We start from the raw sequence: 16738 nt of genomic DNA, 5'->3' as shown, positions 1-16738 counted from the left end.
AATGGAATTAGTCTCTTCATATCTAATAAGTTTATTTATAATTCAGATATAGATCTAATTTATTATCATTTCTCTATTAAATAAATCATGTATATAATGTATTCCTGTATTAATGACTAGTAAGTCAAATCAAAACTATTTGGAAATAGGAATTTTCTTCAGACTGTTTACTTACTATCGTCCAAATAATTAGCTATTAATGACTAAACTTTTTTAGTTCTAAATATAAACCCATGGGTATTATGATGTAATATTATATGTATTTTACGAAGCTAAAAGCAAGGTACGTATTTATAACTTATATTAATGTATATCGCAAATTATTAGATCAAAATCTATTCCTTTATTCTAAGCTCCAAAGAATTCAAAACAATAATCGACATGTCCATCTTAATTTATTTAGTACACGAACAGGAATGTATGTAAACAATACATTGATGGTATTGTATAATGAAGACGAGGGGTGATTATAATGAGTATTCAATGGTTCCTTGCTTTTTATAAGCCGTCGCTCACACGCGTTTTCGTGTATCGTTTGTCATACGTCACAGCGAACTGGTACTGTGACGTGGCTCCATTTATTTTCAACTACAATATACTAACACTTAAATAATCTATCTGCATTCAATAATAAAACAGTTTTAACTTGACTAAATATAACTATAAGTCATACTCACTCATAACCATATTATTCAATGTTACATTAATATAAATATACCGCATTTAATAAAAATATATTTCCTCGAATATAATACGCTAATAAAAAAAAACAAAAGCGTCAAGTGTGTTTTGTTAGAAAAATTGTAACGCCTTTAAAAACAAAACGAAGATTCACTGAGCATTCTCATTTCATATTCATGGAATCTAGTGGAAAAGTATGAGAATAATTATTTCTGGCGTGAGGAACAAATTTGACCATTAACATAAAACTACAGTACACTACCCTTACTCCAAGCTCGCTTTATAAGACTACATACGGAAAGTTTCAAGTTTTTCGTAAATAAATCTTCACACATTATGTATAGTAAACACGTATTACGACTTGAATGCTTTCGTACGTAATGACTATATAAACTTTTGGTATGGTCAAGGATGTAACAGTGCTCTAATATAGTAGAACCTTCAAATGGGAGATACATACTATGCCTGATGATCAAGAGATTTTAGCTAAGAATTAAATACATACAAAAATCAGCCGCTTTTAATAAATTCCACGGACGTTATGTACAACAAAAAGATTAATTTAAAACGTCTGTAACTAAAACTAAAAGCATTCATAAAAACTAGCTCTTCGATCAACATGACTCGAATAAAGAATCCATTCATGCGTGTGATCTAGACCGATTGAATGAAATCGCAATACGAAGGCGTCTAGCAAAAAGAAAAATAACACAAACCAATTTGTAAAAACCGAGAAAATACATGCGCGATGACTCATAAAATCGATGTTGCCGTAGTTCGTAAACAAACTTCGTGCGTAAATCTAAACGTACCTCTACCGGCTATTGGTCATGTTCTTTTTGATTAAATTTTATATTGAATCAGTGGAGTGCTGCCACAGATAACGGTAAAAATATTTAAAGAATACGGTAAAACGGTAGAAATATTTATATTTAAAGAATACAGATAAAAAAAAATCTTGACAGGTTTTATATTTTATGAAATGGACCGACAATAATGGATACGTAATAAATAAAAGGGAAATATATTAAATACAGATGATATAAATAGGTAAGAGGACAATTTATAATTTCCGAGACAGTAATATAATTTTAACACTCAATGTGGTACTAGTACGGAGTATTAAAGTTTTATGAACGTACAAGGCAATAATTTTCATGGAAGTCGTAAAAAGACGTGCGGCTCCGCCATGTTAGCAATGTTTTGGCGGGAAAGCTTTGGCTGTTACTTACCGTACCTAGTGTTGGGCATCGACTTATTACGTAGATAATTTCATAATTTTATATCTTATGACATCCTATTTTTGAGCAATGCCACTGAATCTACATAAACTTTAAAGTACAATTGGAACTAGTTCTGATATTTGGCTTTTGGTTAAAGAAAATTATTTACAGGACGTTATTAAAGATATTGGTCTTCTTTCTGTTGCATATAAACATACGTGTACATGTTATTAATTGTTTATAAATCATATGATAATAAACAGTGACTAACATTGTCCACAACAGAGAAATTTACGAGTATTCGTTTTCGCCTCTTCTTTTTTTTGTGTAATAAAAGGGGCTAATATATGTTAATATTATAGTATCTACATAAAGAATATTTAAAGGATTTAAAATTTTATAATAACGAAATTTTGTCTTTCATTGTTGAATTGAATTCTCCAGAGTCTACTTAATAAATTTTCAAACCAGTAATAACTTCACGTAGACTATACTGTGTAGACTTGGTACAAGTTTATATCGTCACACAATACGCGATAGTACCCGTTTTTCATTCAATAGACTACCTTAATTCTATTCTATACTGTGCGAAAATTTATGAATTAGCAACTGAAAATGTTCCTGTGTAAATTAGTATATGGAGGTAACTTCTAGAAAAATTACGGACTGTAAAAAGTATATCTTATTTCTTTTTCACCTCAAAACACAAATTAGTTTTCATATCACAGTATTTTTATAAGTTAATTTAGCGTTATTAATTATAAAGTAATGATTTTAATTATAAAGTAATTCGGTCTCAAAAGTTGAAATTTTCTACGGAAGTGTAAAAGCTTTGTAGATTAAATTCCCAAGGCGAATGTTACACAAATGTTCCTAATTGCACGTTCCATTGCTTGAGCACAAGAAAACATTTTATTATTATATTGAAATTCTGTTAGTTCCAGAATTCGTTTCCTGGGCTGACTATAAACTATTTACCTCCTGAAACAACAAATAAATGAAAACTTTCGAATTATTTAACAAGAAAAATTTTAACATTCCCATATTTGTCATTGAAATACTAAATAACTTGGCTAGAAATAAATTCATACAGAATCTAGTATTAGATAAATTTCAGAGACTCATTTCAATGGAAGCCCCATTCTTCCAGTAAAATTCCCTCGTATATAAAAACCAATCTTCTAAAATGTATATTCTAATATATAAGCAACATTGTTAAATATCTCAGGTATATTTTTAGATAAATACTTTTTGGATAGTGGACTTATCAGTTGTGTGTGTATAAGTTAGAATATTTATAAAGCCAGAGTCTCGTTGTGAACGCCATAAAATTCGATTAATAATTTGTCATATCACATAAGTATAACACTCACATGTGTGTCGTCCGCTTAATGACATCTCGTTACCTCCACCCCTCCATCCTTGTCACGAGTTCTTTATTTTATGGCTTGATTTAAATAATTTCCGCGGGGAATATTAATGTGCGATTCCAATTAAAAAACATCGACTGAGAGATCGTGATTTTATTGTAAAAAATATTCACCTACCCTATAAAAACTGCAAGAGCAGTAACATGGATTTAATAACGAAATTAGTAAACACGAGGTAATGGAAACTAATGGCCCCGATTAGTATCTGGACGCCTGATCAAGTTCGAGAGTGAAAATGTTATAAAAGACATCATATATACGTATGTACATGTCGAAATAAAAACAATTTTGTTTGAATATAATTCAGTTAAATTAAATTAGTTATAATCCCGTCATTTTATCCATCCGACATTATAAATAAAAATCCGACGGTATGGTTTTGTAAACAAAATTGATATTGTGTAAAAACCCGTTTTGACAAGTGGATGAAAGATAGTTTATATGAAGAAATGAAGTCAAAACAAACTCAGATGACATGTCTTAGGACAGCTGATGGTGACAAGGGCCTTTGAGTCACGAAGTTCGTATTCTAACAAAGTTTTTATTGTGCCCGACTGTTTTTATTCCATGCTCAAAATGTAACAATATTTATAACCATTCTATTATTAATATGCTGTAAAAATGTATTACCTTTGATGAAAGAAACGGGGTACCTGTAAAACAGAGGAATTATTTTAAAAAGGCGATAAAATTAATGAATGAAAAAACTTTAACGATATCAAAAGTATCAAGAAACGTACTTAACACAAGTAATAAATTGTTCTATTGATAGGAAACGGAAAACTTAACACTATATTACTTGTTTCCATACGATATTATAATTTATAACGTAATTTTATTGATATTTAAGACACAATAAATATTTTTGAACCTCCAAAGTATAACTAAGATGGCTGGTGGGTCAAAAACAAAATTAGATTCAAAGTCCAAATCAATAGTGAGTGCATGCGGTACGGAATGTACAGTACCTACGTGCAAGGGTCCTCCCCTCTGACTCATAAAGAGGGTGCCACCCTCACTTTTAAGGGTTTGGTCGATATTGCTCTCTTTTGTTTCGTTGTACTACCAACTTACCTCTCCTTCTAACTTAAATTTCGGATAGTTTGTCAAGTATATAGAACTAATTTTATAAAATTATTAAGCAAAACAAAATTGGAAAACATTTTATAGTCAAGAGAATTAACATTAAATTATAGACAGATATGTTTAAGACGAAACGAATATATTTTAAACTAAATGTAACTTTTTCGGTAACGGATTTTATTACAGAAATATTCCTTTGTAAAATGTTTGTTTGATTACAAGAATTTTCATAAATCAAACTTTTTGGTTTTAATTAACGCACACGTTTTAATTATGTTTACAGATATAAATAGTTTTTTCCTACGAATAAATCTTAGAGATGACGTTGAAAAAATTATATATTTAAAATACTATAACACATTGAATTTCATGGGACATTTTGTAATGTAATATTTATTAATGATAGAGAAAAAAAAATAATAACTTGCCGATTCGTATAAGTTATTTAAGTGATGTGTAGATAGCTAGTACTACTCATTTACGTCTTATGAACTGACGAAAGGTATGTTCTTAGATTCCATTCGTGAGTTGCAAATGCACATTAAAATGCTATTAGCTTAGTTGTTTTTTTTTTTCATTTACATCGATAATTCTTGTATATTACCTTAACTTTTTATAAGTTTAAACATACAATTATTTTGACATGGAGCGAGAATAACACCATGAACATTTTTTATTTCATCCCCAAAATTTTTGACGTAGTCCCTTGAATCTTGATGGCTTCGGTCATTGACCGAAGGGTGCATTATTTTGTTAATCTAAATGCAAGGCTGAGTATTCAGTGTTCTACACAAATATATTCTCATACTATTTTGAACCGTATGAAAGTATCATTTAATTTTGCCATGAAATTTTATATGTATGAATGTTAAAATTTTAAAATATGAAACGACAGCAAAACAAAATATAAATTTAAAAAAAAAACTTTATTAGTAACAGAAATTTATACGGTACTTTAACCAGTACAGAAAAAGCAACACATTATGGCTCGGCATGCTTCCATGCATAAGATACAGGGGCTCCATACTACAACTGCGAGTAGAAACAACGCTATATCTATAAACTGTCTCCAAACGTTTAAAAGGGACAAGAAATGTGGATAGAACCATGGATACTTATTATAAACACTCAGGAAAGGCCTCTTCCTCAGTGAGGCCATGTATAAACTGCAACTAAAGTCTATTTGTTCCCTTTTCATTGGTTTTCTTTTAGGTAACCGTTTTCTGGGGTCTTTAGAAGCAATGTATAATAAATAATTTGTTATTGGATAACTTTCTAAAATACTTCTAACTCTTTTAACACCTCTCATTGCCAGACACCTTAAACGTATCCGTCTAGCTGTAGACACAACACCACTACCTTGTATACCTGATTTTAAATATTTAGCCATAAGAGATGGATCATTTTTCATATCTTTAAGCTTCTGGTAGGCATGTTTCGGATCCACAGCCGTTCTCACAAACAACCTGAAAATATCTGTAACGGCTGTAACACCGAGCTTGCCAACGTCTAAAACAGATTCTGCAAATAGAATCGGGTCACTAGCGTTTTTATTAATTTTTTTTTCCATTGATATTTCCTCTTTCCTTCGTTTGGCAAAACGAATTTTATCTTCCTTGTCATATATTTTAAGACGTAAAGCACGTTGTTTAAGTGTTAGTCTGTTTTCTTTCAGTTTTCGTTTTGTCTTCTGTTTTTTATATTCGTCTTCACATACACAGGTCACGTGATCGGTTTTACTTATTGAACTCATCTTAACAGATTCCCGAGCACAAACTGGACTGCCACAGTCGCATGGTTTTACGTGCCTGAAAGTTGATATCGTAGGCTTGTAATCTTTCATTTTTTCTAATTTTTCAGCACAAACCATACTTCCACATACACATGGCTTCCCTGTGGGTTTAGATGTTTTGCCTGCAACAGAGACAGCAGTCGCAATCTTATTTCTCTTTGCTACACATATGCAACAACTACAGGACTTGCTATGTCCTTTTACTGAGGATTTTCCTTTCATCTCCCTTGTAGTTTTTTTGCTGTGGATTCTGACTTTATCAATAATTTCATCTTTGTTCAATATAGCGCAGTCATCTGAATCTAACTGAATTTCGAATAAGGGAGGTTCTGGTCCTTTAGCACTACATATATTATCGACTGACTGGTTCAAATTAAACAAGTTTCTGATTTTATCACTGGTAGAGCTCATTTTGTCACCAGCAGATTGATTCATATCTTTATCTTTATTGTAATTTTTAACACTCCTTTGATCTCCCGATGCTTTCTGAATTTCCTCATTATTTAGTTTCGTTCCGCAAGTTGTGCAAAATTTGCAGTACTGAGGTGTCTTTCTTGCAGGTACTTCAACTCGTATTTTTTTATTCTTATAATTTTTTTTGTGTTTGTCAATTTGATCTACACTTTTATTCAAATGCGTTAAGCCATCTTTATTTTTCATTTTCCCTCCCAAATCTTTCTTTTCGACTATCGGGGAATCCTCGAAATGTACTTTCAAAGGTTGTGACCGCTGTTTTTTCATTTTAACATTCTCGCAATGTGGACAAAGGGAATTATAATTTTCATTTTTCGCTATAGAATTTTCATTAAATTCCTTCGATTTATCTTTCTGGTGTTCAGATTTACTTTGTGCATTTTTTGACAGTTTATTTTGGTGAATTTGAAAATGTTTATGTTTCTTTTTCATTTTTATTGATATCGTAGGATTTAATTGTGCATTATCTGCAACTGGATGATTCACATAATGGGCACAAGTATCGTGACATTTTACGATATTATCGTTTTGAGAATGTAAATTATCTTCGATAGTTGTCTTTTCGCCCACCTTTGTATTTTTTTTCATTGCAGAATTTACTGTCTGATTTTTCTGACTAAGCTTTTTGTTTGTAATATCTTGTTTTTCTGAGCTGCTCTTATTTGTAAATATTTGTGCACATATACACATGAACTTTTTTAATTTTGACATACTTTGTTTTGATGGGGTCCCACTTTGACTTAGAGCTCTTTTGCTTTTCTTTTTAGTTAATCTTTTTCCTCGACTTTTTATATTACTTTTTTTCGGTGTTACTTTTCTGTCAATTTCGGGTTTATCAAATTTAGTTTTACTTTTGGTCTTGTTAAATTTTTTAGGAGAATATGGATGAATGACTTCCATTTCTTGATTACCTTTTTTTAGATATTTGGCTTTCGTGTTTGTCCCGACAGAATTAACCTCATTTAAAGGTTTTGTTACATTTTTTTTATTTTGAACACCAACTCTTCTTACTTCAAACGTTTGTGGAAATGGAACATTTTGATTATTTGTGTTGGTCCTGTTAGAATTTAATTCTTTTTGTAATTTTAGAGTACAAAAACATCTTTTTAATGCATTGCCTATTTCTACAGCCTTGTTATCAGTTGGAACGCGATATCCTTGAGAGCCTTTACTAAGACATATACCCCTTGGACAAGCCGTAACTGCATTGGTATTGTATTTTATTCGAGGAATCTTTTCCTTTGCTTCATAATGTTTTTCATAAATTTTATCACCTTTTACTTTCGTTTCAAAATTTGGAGGTAATTGTTCTTTATAAAATTCTATATTAAAGCTGATATTGGATCCAATTTTTACAGCTTGTGGATTAAAAATATTTTCGAATCTTGGTATTTCGACAACATTGGGGTTTCGTGTGACATTGACTATGTCGCCAAATCGATTTGATTGTAATTTTTTTGATTTCAAGTTTGCTAAATCTGTACAAATACCCCTTGAACAATAACTGTTCATCATCTGTGTAGTCATACCTCGGGAATACAAATTCCTTTCCTTAATTCTTTTCAGACATTCATATGGATCACATTCACCGGGTATACAAGTATTTGGTTCGCACTCGTATTTACTAAGCTTTGGGTAATTTCTATATCTTTTTGTGATAGTACCCTTGTCGAAAGTTAACGATCGAGGCTTAGTTTCCCCTATAACATTGTTTTTTGTACCATCAGGCATAAAGTATTGATTTCTTTGACCTGCTTTTTTCTGAAGTTTTAATGTACAAAAGCACCTTTTAAGAAAAGGTTCTATACCCGAACCTTTTGATTCTCGTCCTACGTGAGGTGACTGATTTCCATGACTACGCATCGTTCTATATCCGTTGTGCCTGTTATTTACATATCTATTAACTTTTTGTGTTTGAGCTAAATGTAAAGGTCGTCTTTTTTGGATCATAGGTTTGTTATGTTCTGAAATGTTATTCTCAAAACCACCTGATCCCTTCTGTTTGTAGAACTCTAAATTAAAACTAAAATTCGATCCTATCCTTACAACTTGTTTAGCTGGATCGGAAGTTAAAGGCTGTTTATATCTTCCTTTATTCTGGATGTGACCAAGAGATTTCCACTGTAATCTTTTATTTTTAGTGTGAGGCATATCCATAGAAGTGCCTATTCTATTTTTCTGCAAATAATTTGTTGAGGTTCCATAATCTTTCTGGTGCCTTTGCCTAGCCTTAATGTGCTCCAAACATTCTAATGGATCACATTCGTAAGGCACACAAAAATTCGGTTCACACTCATAGGGTAACAATTTTTGCAAAGGCTGTGTTTTAAAATCATGAGCCATCGTTTCTGTGCTTACGTTTATTTGTAAAGGTTTTGGTATAGGGTGAGATCTAGCTTTATTCTTTTTTAAATAAAACGTACAAAAGCATCTCTTTAAAGGTTGTGCGAAACGGGCCATGGTTGACTGTGTTTTTGTAAATTTATTATTTACTTGAGACTCCATACCATGGGAAGGTGTCATGTATTGAAAGCCTTTATTTCTCGCCTTAATTCTGCGAGGGCCTTTAGCGAATTGTTTAAAAGATTGTCTTGGTTGGAAATGTTTAGGTTTTTGATCTAATTGTAGGCCGCCTCCCTTATTTTTGAAAAACTCTATGTCGAAACTAAAACTCGACCCAATTCTTACACATTGCTTTGACTGCGTGTTATGAATAGTTTGAGTTTTCGGTCTTTTAAATTTATCTCTATTTTTGTATACAATTGATTGCGTTCCTCTTCTAGATCGTCCAAAAGGTCTAGTGTAACTTCCAACAGATTGTGTAGAAAGTTCAGTTGACATGCCTGTTTGTCGAAGATTTTTTCTCTGTCTTAACTTGATTCTTTGTTCACATACGTAGGGATCACATTTGTATGGTATGCAAAAATTAGGTTCACATTCATATGGTTCCAAAGACCTAAAATTTAATTTATTTCTTTCTGCAGTCATTACACTTTTTGAGTGAACTTCATTTTTAATCGCATTCCTTGGTTTCCTTGCCATATACTTTTTCGAACGTTGATTATAAAGTTGTAAAGTGCAGAAACATCGTTTAAGTACATTATTTAAACCTGCGCCAAAATCTCTTCTATTTACATATGTTTGTGAAGAATGAGACCTAAAGGAAGGAGAATGTCCATGTGTCCCCATATTTCTTCCTTGCCTCCTTTTCCGTTCGAAGTGTAGGCGCTCGTCTGTATGCGGTTTTGGATTATAATCATTGATTTCATTTGATGGTTTATTCTTATAAAACTCGATATCGAACCTAAAATTGGAACCAATTCTTACAACTTGCCGATTTGAATCCTGGATTCTTGTTTTTGTATAGACCTGTCTTTTTAAGTCTCCAAATTTTCTTTTTGGGTGTAATTGCGTATTGACATTTCTCATATATGATCTTGGCGAGCTGCTTGATACGGATCTTGTAAATCTTAGAGGCGTTCCAGATGCCGTTGATTGAAGCCTCCGTTTAATTAACTTTTCACAAACATAAGGATTACATTTTCCTGGTATACAAATACCAGGTTCGCATTCGTATGGTTCAAGCTGCAGAACCGGTTCCGTATAGTGTCTTGTATTAATTTTCTTATCAATATATACAGGTTTAGGAAATTTTTCTTCATTAATATCGTTCATAATACCTCTATTCTTCTTTTTCAATTTGAGGACACAAAAACACCTTTTCATAAACGATGTAGTCATAGTAGAGGCAGCATGTACTTTATCTTTAATTTGTAATTTCTTGTGATGTTTTGGATATAGCGTTTCTGATGAACTTTGCCTATTTCTCACAAAACGTTTCTTAAAATGTGGCATATGATTCTCTCTTGAATCCTTTGCATTTTTATAATCCTCTGGATGTGCCGATGCATTACCTTTACGAAATTCTATATCAAATTTAAAACTTGAACTAATACGCACCGCTTGTCTTTCTGGTTCCATCAAATGAACTTGTCGATCTCTTTGCCTGTGCCTTCCCTCGAAAAATGTTGGCCTATTGGCAACTTTATGTCTTACGTTCACTCCTCTGTTTTTATTTTTTCTATAAAAATCATACATACTTCCGGCAGACTTTGATCTTGGTCCTAATGCGTTAATTCCGAAATCAACTGTTTGATTACGTTTCATTCTGTTCATTATTTCTAAACATTCATATGGATTGCACTCCCCTGGCGAACACATACCTGGCATACATTCATAAGGTTCTAATGCATGGAGCAGTTTTGTAGGTTTTAATTTTGCAGTATTTTGACCTCTATCCGTTGTTATTAATTGGGGTGTTATTGGTTCTGTTTGCAATGCCTCTGTCGGATTCTTAAAGTCATGCCTCAATAACCTACCTTTCTTTTGTAATTTTAAAGTACAAAAGCATCGTTTCATTATTGGCAACGTTGCAGAAGCTTTTTGAAAGGTTTTACCTAACGTTGATTGCGATTGGCGATCTCTATAGCGAATTTTATTGATTCCTGTTATTTTTGATAATCGTCTAGGATGTCTAAACTCCGTTTTAGAAAGCGTATGTGGTGTAATATGATGATCTATCTGAGCCCCAGGAGAGTTTTTAGAAAATTCTATGTCAAAACTGAATTTAGATCCAAGTCTAACAGCTTTTTTAGAGCCAGAGCTATATTGATCTTCATGTTGAATTAAATGAGGTTTTGTTATCTTTTGAGACAAAGATTGCATTTTATATGATCTGTATTTAGGTGACAAATTTGTGTAACTTGATTCAGATGCAACAATGTTCTCGGTTCCAGTTTTTCTGGTAAAATTGGAACCTCTTTTAGATATTAATTTCAAACATTCATAAGGATCACATTCTCCTGGTACACACACTCCTGGTTCACATTCATATGGTTTTAGTTTCCTATATCTATTGCTTCTTTTTTGATTTCTCATAATCATGTTATTTGTTTGGACTTGTAAATTCATAGTGCAAAAATAACCCTTCATATATGGAATTCTTTCTAGAGCTGTATGCCTTTTTTTATAATTTGTTGAGGTATATGTAATACTTTCCTGATTGACTAGCGACACATATCTTTTTAAATTTGTATTAGCTGTCGAAAACTGTTCGTGTGATACTTTTCTGCATCTTAAATCTTTTTTTGGCAGACGTGTTTGTGTGATTAGTTCCAATGCTTCGTGTTTGCAATCATTCATGGAATAGCATCTTTTACATGATATTTTTTCAATATTTTTACCACTATTGCCTTTGCTTAACGAATTTATGAGGCAGTGACTCAGATTGTAAATTTTTTCATTTGGCATTGCACTATTTGAAATTTTTGGGAAATTACTGCGATGTGGCTTAAAAATTGAAAATTTGTTTTCTTTTATCATAGCTGTGTTTACTGTATAAACATTCGGTGGAACAACGTAACCTCTTCGTTTTTGCAAATTTAGAGTACAAAAACATCTCTTTAATAGTGGCTTTGTTGCTGAAGCTTTATTACGTTGTTTATAATTCACCTGTGTGTCTAAGTTCGCCACATTTAATTTTTTAATTTTGACACCTTGATTTTTGGTATCAGGTCTAGAGTCCAGTTTTGAGGCAGGACGCATTTGATAATCGGTTATAACATCCTTGTCCGGTTTGTTTTTGTAAAATTCAACGTTGAAACTGAACGTCGAACTTATCCTTACTGCTTGTCTGGATCGAGCACTTGAAGAATAATTTGAATAATTTTCAACAGAAGCCATAGTAACTTTGGGGGCTTGTTTTAATTTTTTCCCCTTTGTTGAGACTTTTTTCGGTTTGAACTTCGGCTTTAATTGAGTGAGTTCAGATCTATATGATTTTTCCGAAGTACTTGAACCTCTATTTACATCTGGATATTTTAAAGAACTTACTCCGACATCTCTTAAATGGCGTCTATTAATTCTTTCCAAACACTCATAAGGATTGCATTGTCCAGGAATACACGTAAAAGGCTCACATTCATATGGTTCGAGTGATCTCATATATTTTTTTTTAGTTTTGGTCGCTTTATTTGAGGTTTCTGTATTAAAATACAATTCATCAACAGTTTTAGTGCCAACAGTGAGCATTTTGTTCTTTTTAATTTTAAGGTGCTCCTTCTTTTGTATTTTTAAAGTACAAAAACACCTCTTCAAAGCGGTACTCATAGATACATCTTTTGCCTTTCTATACATTTGTGTTGGCATATTTTGGTGAAAACCAATTGCATCTTCTTGAAATGCCTGTACTTTGGCTTTCTTCCTTTTTGGAATTGCTCTATATTGAGGTTGAACGGAAATAGTTTTCAAATCTGGTGGATGTGATAAATATTCTCCGGGCTTATTTTTATGAAATTCAATGTTAAAACTAAAGGAGGATGCAATACGCACAGCTTGTCGGCCACTCGTATGAGGTATATTTCTTTGTTGTATTTTAAATGTTGTTTCATTTCTTTTAGAAGCAGCATTATATGAATACATTGATTGTATAAATTTTGCTTTCGAGAGTTTGTTAGATTTTGATGTTATAGTTGAGGTAGATTTTGTTTTTCTTGATGTGCAAGTAGAACAAGGTATTGAACGTCTTCTAGCTTTCGCTTCTCTCAAATTAATAAGTTGAATGCATTGATATGGATCACATTCATCTGGAATACAAACACCAGGCTCACATTCGTAAGGAAGAAGCTGTGGTGACTTAAACTTTTTTTCATGTCTATTTGTTTTTGGGTTAGTAGTTTGAACTTTGCTGGATTTCTTGTACAGTTTTTCACATAACAATTGTTCACACATTTCGGTTGAGCAATTTATATTACACTGTGTGACGGAAGAAGTCTCAGTGAAAATGGATTTTTCGCGTGGTTTGTTTCTTTTTCTGTTTTTTGCTTTGGACTTTAGTTTTAAGGTGCAAAAACAGCGTTTTAATGAACGTGCTCGAGTTTGTGTATCTCTAGAGGAATGTTTCGTAACGACTTGTCTAATTCCCTCCTCATGGAAAACCTTTGGATGTTTAATTATTTTGTTATTTGTTCCTGACGCGCTTTGCTTTGTAGCAGTTTCATTTGGTTTAGAAATCTCTGCATTGGGTGTACCCTTATAAAACTGAACTTTTAAAGAAAATGATGAACTTATTCGTACACCTTGTCGGGAACTTGGTTTTTTCTCAGGGGTCTTAACAATTTTAGTAGACATTCTTTTATCTACCCTTTCTCTCTTACTAATAATTTTATTTTTTTGTTTCATATCAAATTGTCCACCACTTGCAATTTGAACTGCTTGGCCCCCTGCTTGCTGAGTGCGTAAGATAGGTTTTTGTTTACCTTTCGGCGGAAGAAACATTAACTCTTCTTGTACTTTAGCATGTTTTTGTTGTATAACAGGGCCAGACGTTTTTTGAAGGCCAACTTGTCGATATTCAATACCTCTATGTGTAACACCTTTATTTTTACGCTTACGTTCAAGCTTAATAAGACACTCCTGTGGGTCACAAGGACCTTCAATGCATTCGGGACCACACTCCCACTCTTTCATTATTTGTTTACGTATAAGATCTTCCTTAAATTTCTCAAGACTGTCTTTTTTAACTTGGAATGCTAAGTCTTTGCCTCGAGCAAATTGTGTTTCAGAAGTCCTAGTTGAAATTTTTCTCCCTCCTCCTCTACGTGGCTTTTTAAACGGTTGTTCCTCTGGACAGATACAAATAACACTCTCTTTTTTTAACTGAGCAGCTAAATTATTTTCAGGAGCAATCTGAGTTTGTGAACCTTTAGATGAAATTTTTCTTTCCTTTTGTTTTCGACTAACTGTAGATTTGACTATTGATTTAAGTTTTTCTTTAGCTTCCACTACTTTTTCTTTTGATCTTTTAGTATGGATACTAAATGAAGATTCTTTAAGTGACTTTTTTAAGCTTTTGTCTTCTGGACAGATACATATAACACTCTGTTTTTTCAACTGGGCACCTAAAGTTTCTTCCGGAGCTATTTCAATTTGGGAACCTTTAGTCGCAACTTTCTTAACTTTTGGTTTTCGACTAACTGTAGATTTAACTACTGATTTAAGTTTTCCTTTAGCTTCCACAAATTTTTCTTTTGATTTTCTGGTGTAAACGCTTAATAGTGACTCGTGTGGCTTTTCAAAAATTTCATCTTCTGAACACATACAAATAGCTAAAAGATCATTTAATTGAAGATCACTTTTGTATGATTGTCTCTTTTCATCTCCTCTAACCTTCGATTTTAAGCTTTTTCGTGCTTTCTTTAACTGAACTGCAGAATACTGAGTGTCCAGATTTAAATTTTCTTGTATTTTTGTCTTTGATTCTTTAACCTTTTTAACTCCTTCTAAGAATTTTTGCTCCATTTCTTTGTTGACATGTTTGATGTTTTCATAAGACCTATGTACAAAATCTCGCACTCTTCTTTGTTTATGTTGCCTTTCTTCATCCGTTGTCGTATAGAATTCAGTGGATTCAGGATGGTGCTTTCTTCTAAAAACTTCAGTCGCATGATGTTTGAGATGCGAACTCAATTTTAAAGTACACGTGCATGGATCTGATTTTATGTGTTTTGTTTTAAAACGCACACCTTTTCTTCTTCGATGTGTTTCAGCTATTCTTTCTTCTTTGAATACTCTTCGTTCGAGCCCATGACCACGTCGCATATGTCTTACATTTCCCCTTATTCCTTTAGAATCACAACTACAACAGCTACAACATTCGCTTAGTCCTAAAGTAGCACCTTTGTCGACAAGATTGACTAATTCAAGTATTGCCGCGCTCCCTTTTTCCACGTCATCCAATTCTCTTGATGATTTCTTCGTCGCTTTTGTACTAAGACTATGAGTACTATCAGAAATCAATCTCGCTCGTATATCATCATACTCTGCTCTAGTTCTAACTAATCTTTCAAGGAGCTTCCTTTCTCGTAACGGAATATACTTGCCGAAATAGAGGCGATCTATTCGAGATCCAAATTCCATAAAACGTTTGACAGAAGCATTTTCTGATCCAGATTTATATATACAAGATGTACATGAACAATTCTGTAGACCTGTGTGCATCTTACGCACAGTCTTCATAATGTGTTGCTTTTTCTACACAAAATCATAAGAATACAACACAATACTCGAAAAAACGGGATTCTCTAAGCGTCATACTTTCAGTTTCACAAAATAATTTATAGACATGCCACAGTTTTGTACACCTGTAACCCCAAAACCATCGTTACATCTTAACACCCTTATTTTTTATAACAGCATAAATTAATAAATATCCTTGATTTTACTAAATGTTTCTCATTATGAAATTCTTAAATAAATTAGTGTTATAAAGAAAAGAAGAACCTTACCGGACATATACACACATAAAAATAAAAACTTTCGACTTCACATTTCGTCGGAAATTTTACTAAATCATTAATATTGTCAGCTCTTAAACATATTTGTCATTGCCTCCAACAAAGACATATATCTAAAATAATTTATCGTATTCCTAAATACAACCTCTACATAGATAAAAATTTAGAAACATTTAAAAGTCAATATTTTTTTATGTTATAAAACTATATGCAAAAGAATTTTACTGCATGCCAGTAATCCAAACTGAGTAATTATATACAAAATGTGAATTTTATATCACATGCCTATTTGGTTTTATGTATAGCGATTTTATATTAAAATATTTATGACCAAAATTGAGACCGCGAATAAAAAAAATATCCAAAAATATATAGTTAACTCTCTAATGATACAAAACATTAATTATAATACATAAAATAGTCGTATTAATAATTAAAACAATAATGGAAAACATAATAGAGCTTTAATCGAGTAAAACTGTACAGCCCTACTTATTTGTATTAAATTCGTGTTTATATTGCTTGTTTTTAATTCTACCATCCACAAACACATACTCAATACTAAAGTTTTCTCAATATAATATCAAATTTTGAGTTTCAAAAGTTCTAATACTGGGCAGTTCTAGTTCAAATCAGTTTTTGGAAAGCTGCAATACGCATTCATGACTGAGGTGAGTGACTTACAGTAACAGGAGAGACACC

General features: G+C 32.3%; 3 protein-coding genes across 5 annotated transcripts in view; 1 reads left to right on the top strand and 2 right to left on the bottom strand.

Annotated features, from left to right (window-relative positions):
• Positions 1-16738, top strand: part of LOC116765574 (calcyphosin-like protein) — a 38137-nt gene that overhangs the window by 7752 nt on the left and 13647 nt on the right. The window lies entirely within an intron of this gene.
• Positions 1-16738, bottom strand: part of LOC116765803 (protocadherin-like wing polarity protein stan) — a 93872-nt gene that overhangs the window by 76788 nt on the left and 346 nt on the right. For all 3 annotated transcript variants that reach the window (XR_009752733.1, XM_061521952.1, XM_061521953.1), the window contains exon 2: positions 3965-3987. The gene's annotated coding sequence lies outside the window, so the exon portion shown is untranslated. The remainder of the gene's footprint in view (positions 1-3964; positions 3988-16738) is intronic.
• On the bottom strand, positions 5325-16186 carry LOC133319056 (uncharacterized). The gene is made up of 2 exons (XM_061522033.1): positions 16028-16186; positions 5325-15883 (listed from the first exon to the last, which is right to left on the bottom strand). The coding sequence occupies exon 2, from the start codon at positions 15756-15758 to the stop codon at positions 5373-5375; it is 10386 nt and encodes a 3461-aa protein (XP_061378017.1). The 5' UTR covers positions 15759-15883; positions 16028-16186; the 3' UTR covers positions 5325-5372.

The sequence above is a fragment of the Danaus plexippus genome, chromosome 11 (assembly GCF_018135715.1).
Source record: "Danaus plexippus chromosome 11, MEX_DaPlex, whole genome shotgun sequence".
NCBI classification, from domain to species: domain Eukaryota; kingdom Metazoa; phylum Arthropoda; class Insecta; order Lepidoptera; family Nymphalidae; genus Danaus; species Danaus plexippus.
The sequence above is the reverse complement of the archived record's forward strand: the minus strand, read 5'-3'. Positions and strand labels throughout refer to the sequence as shown.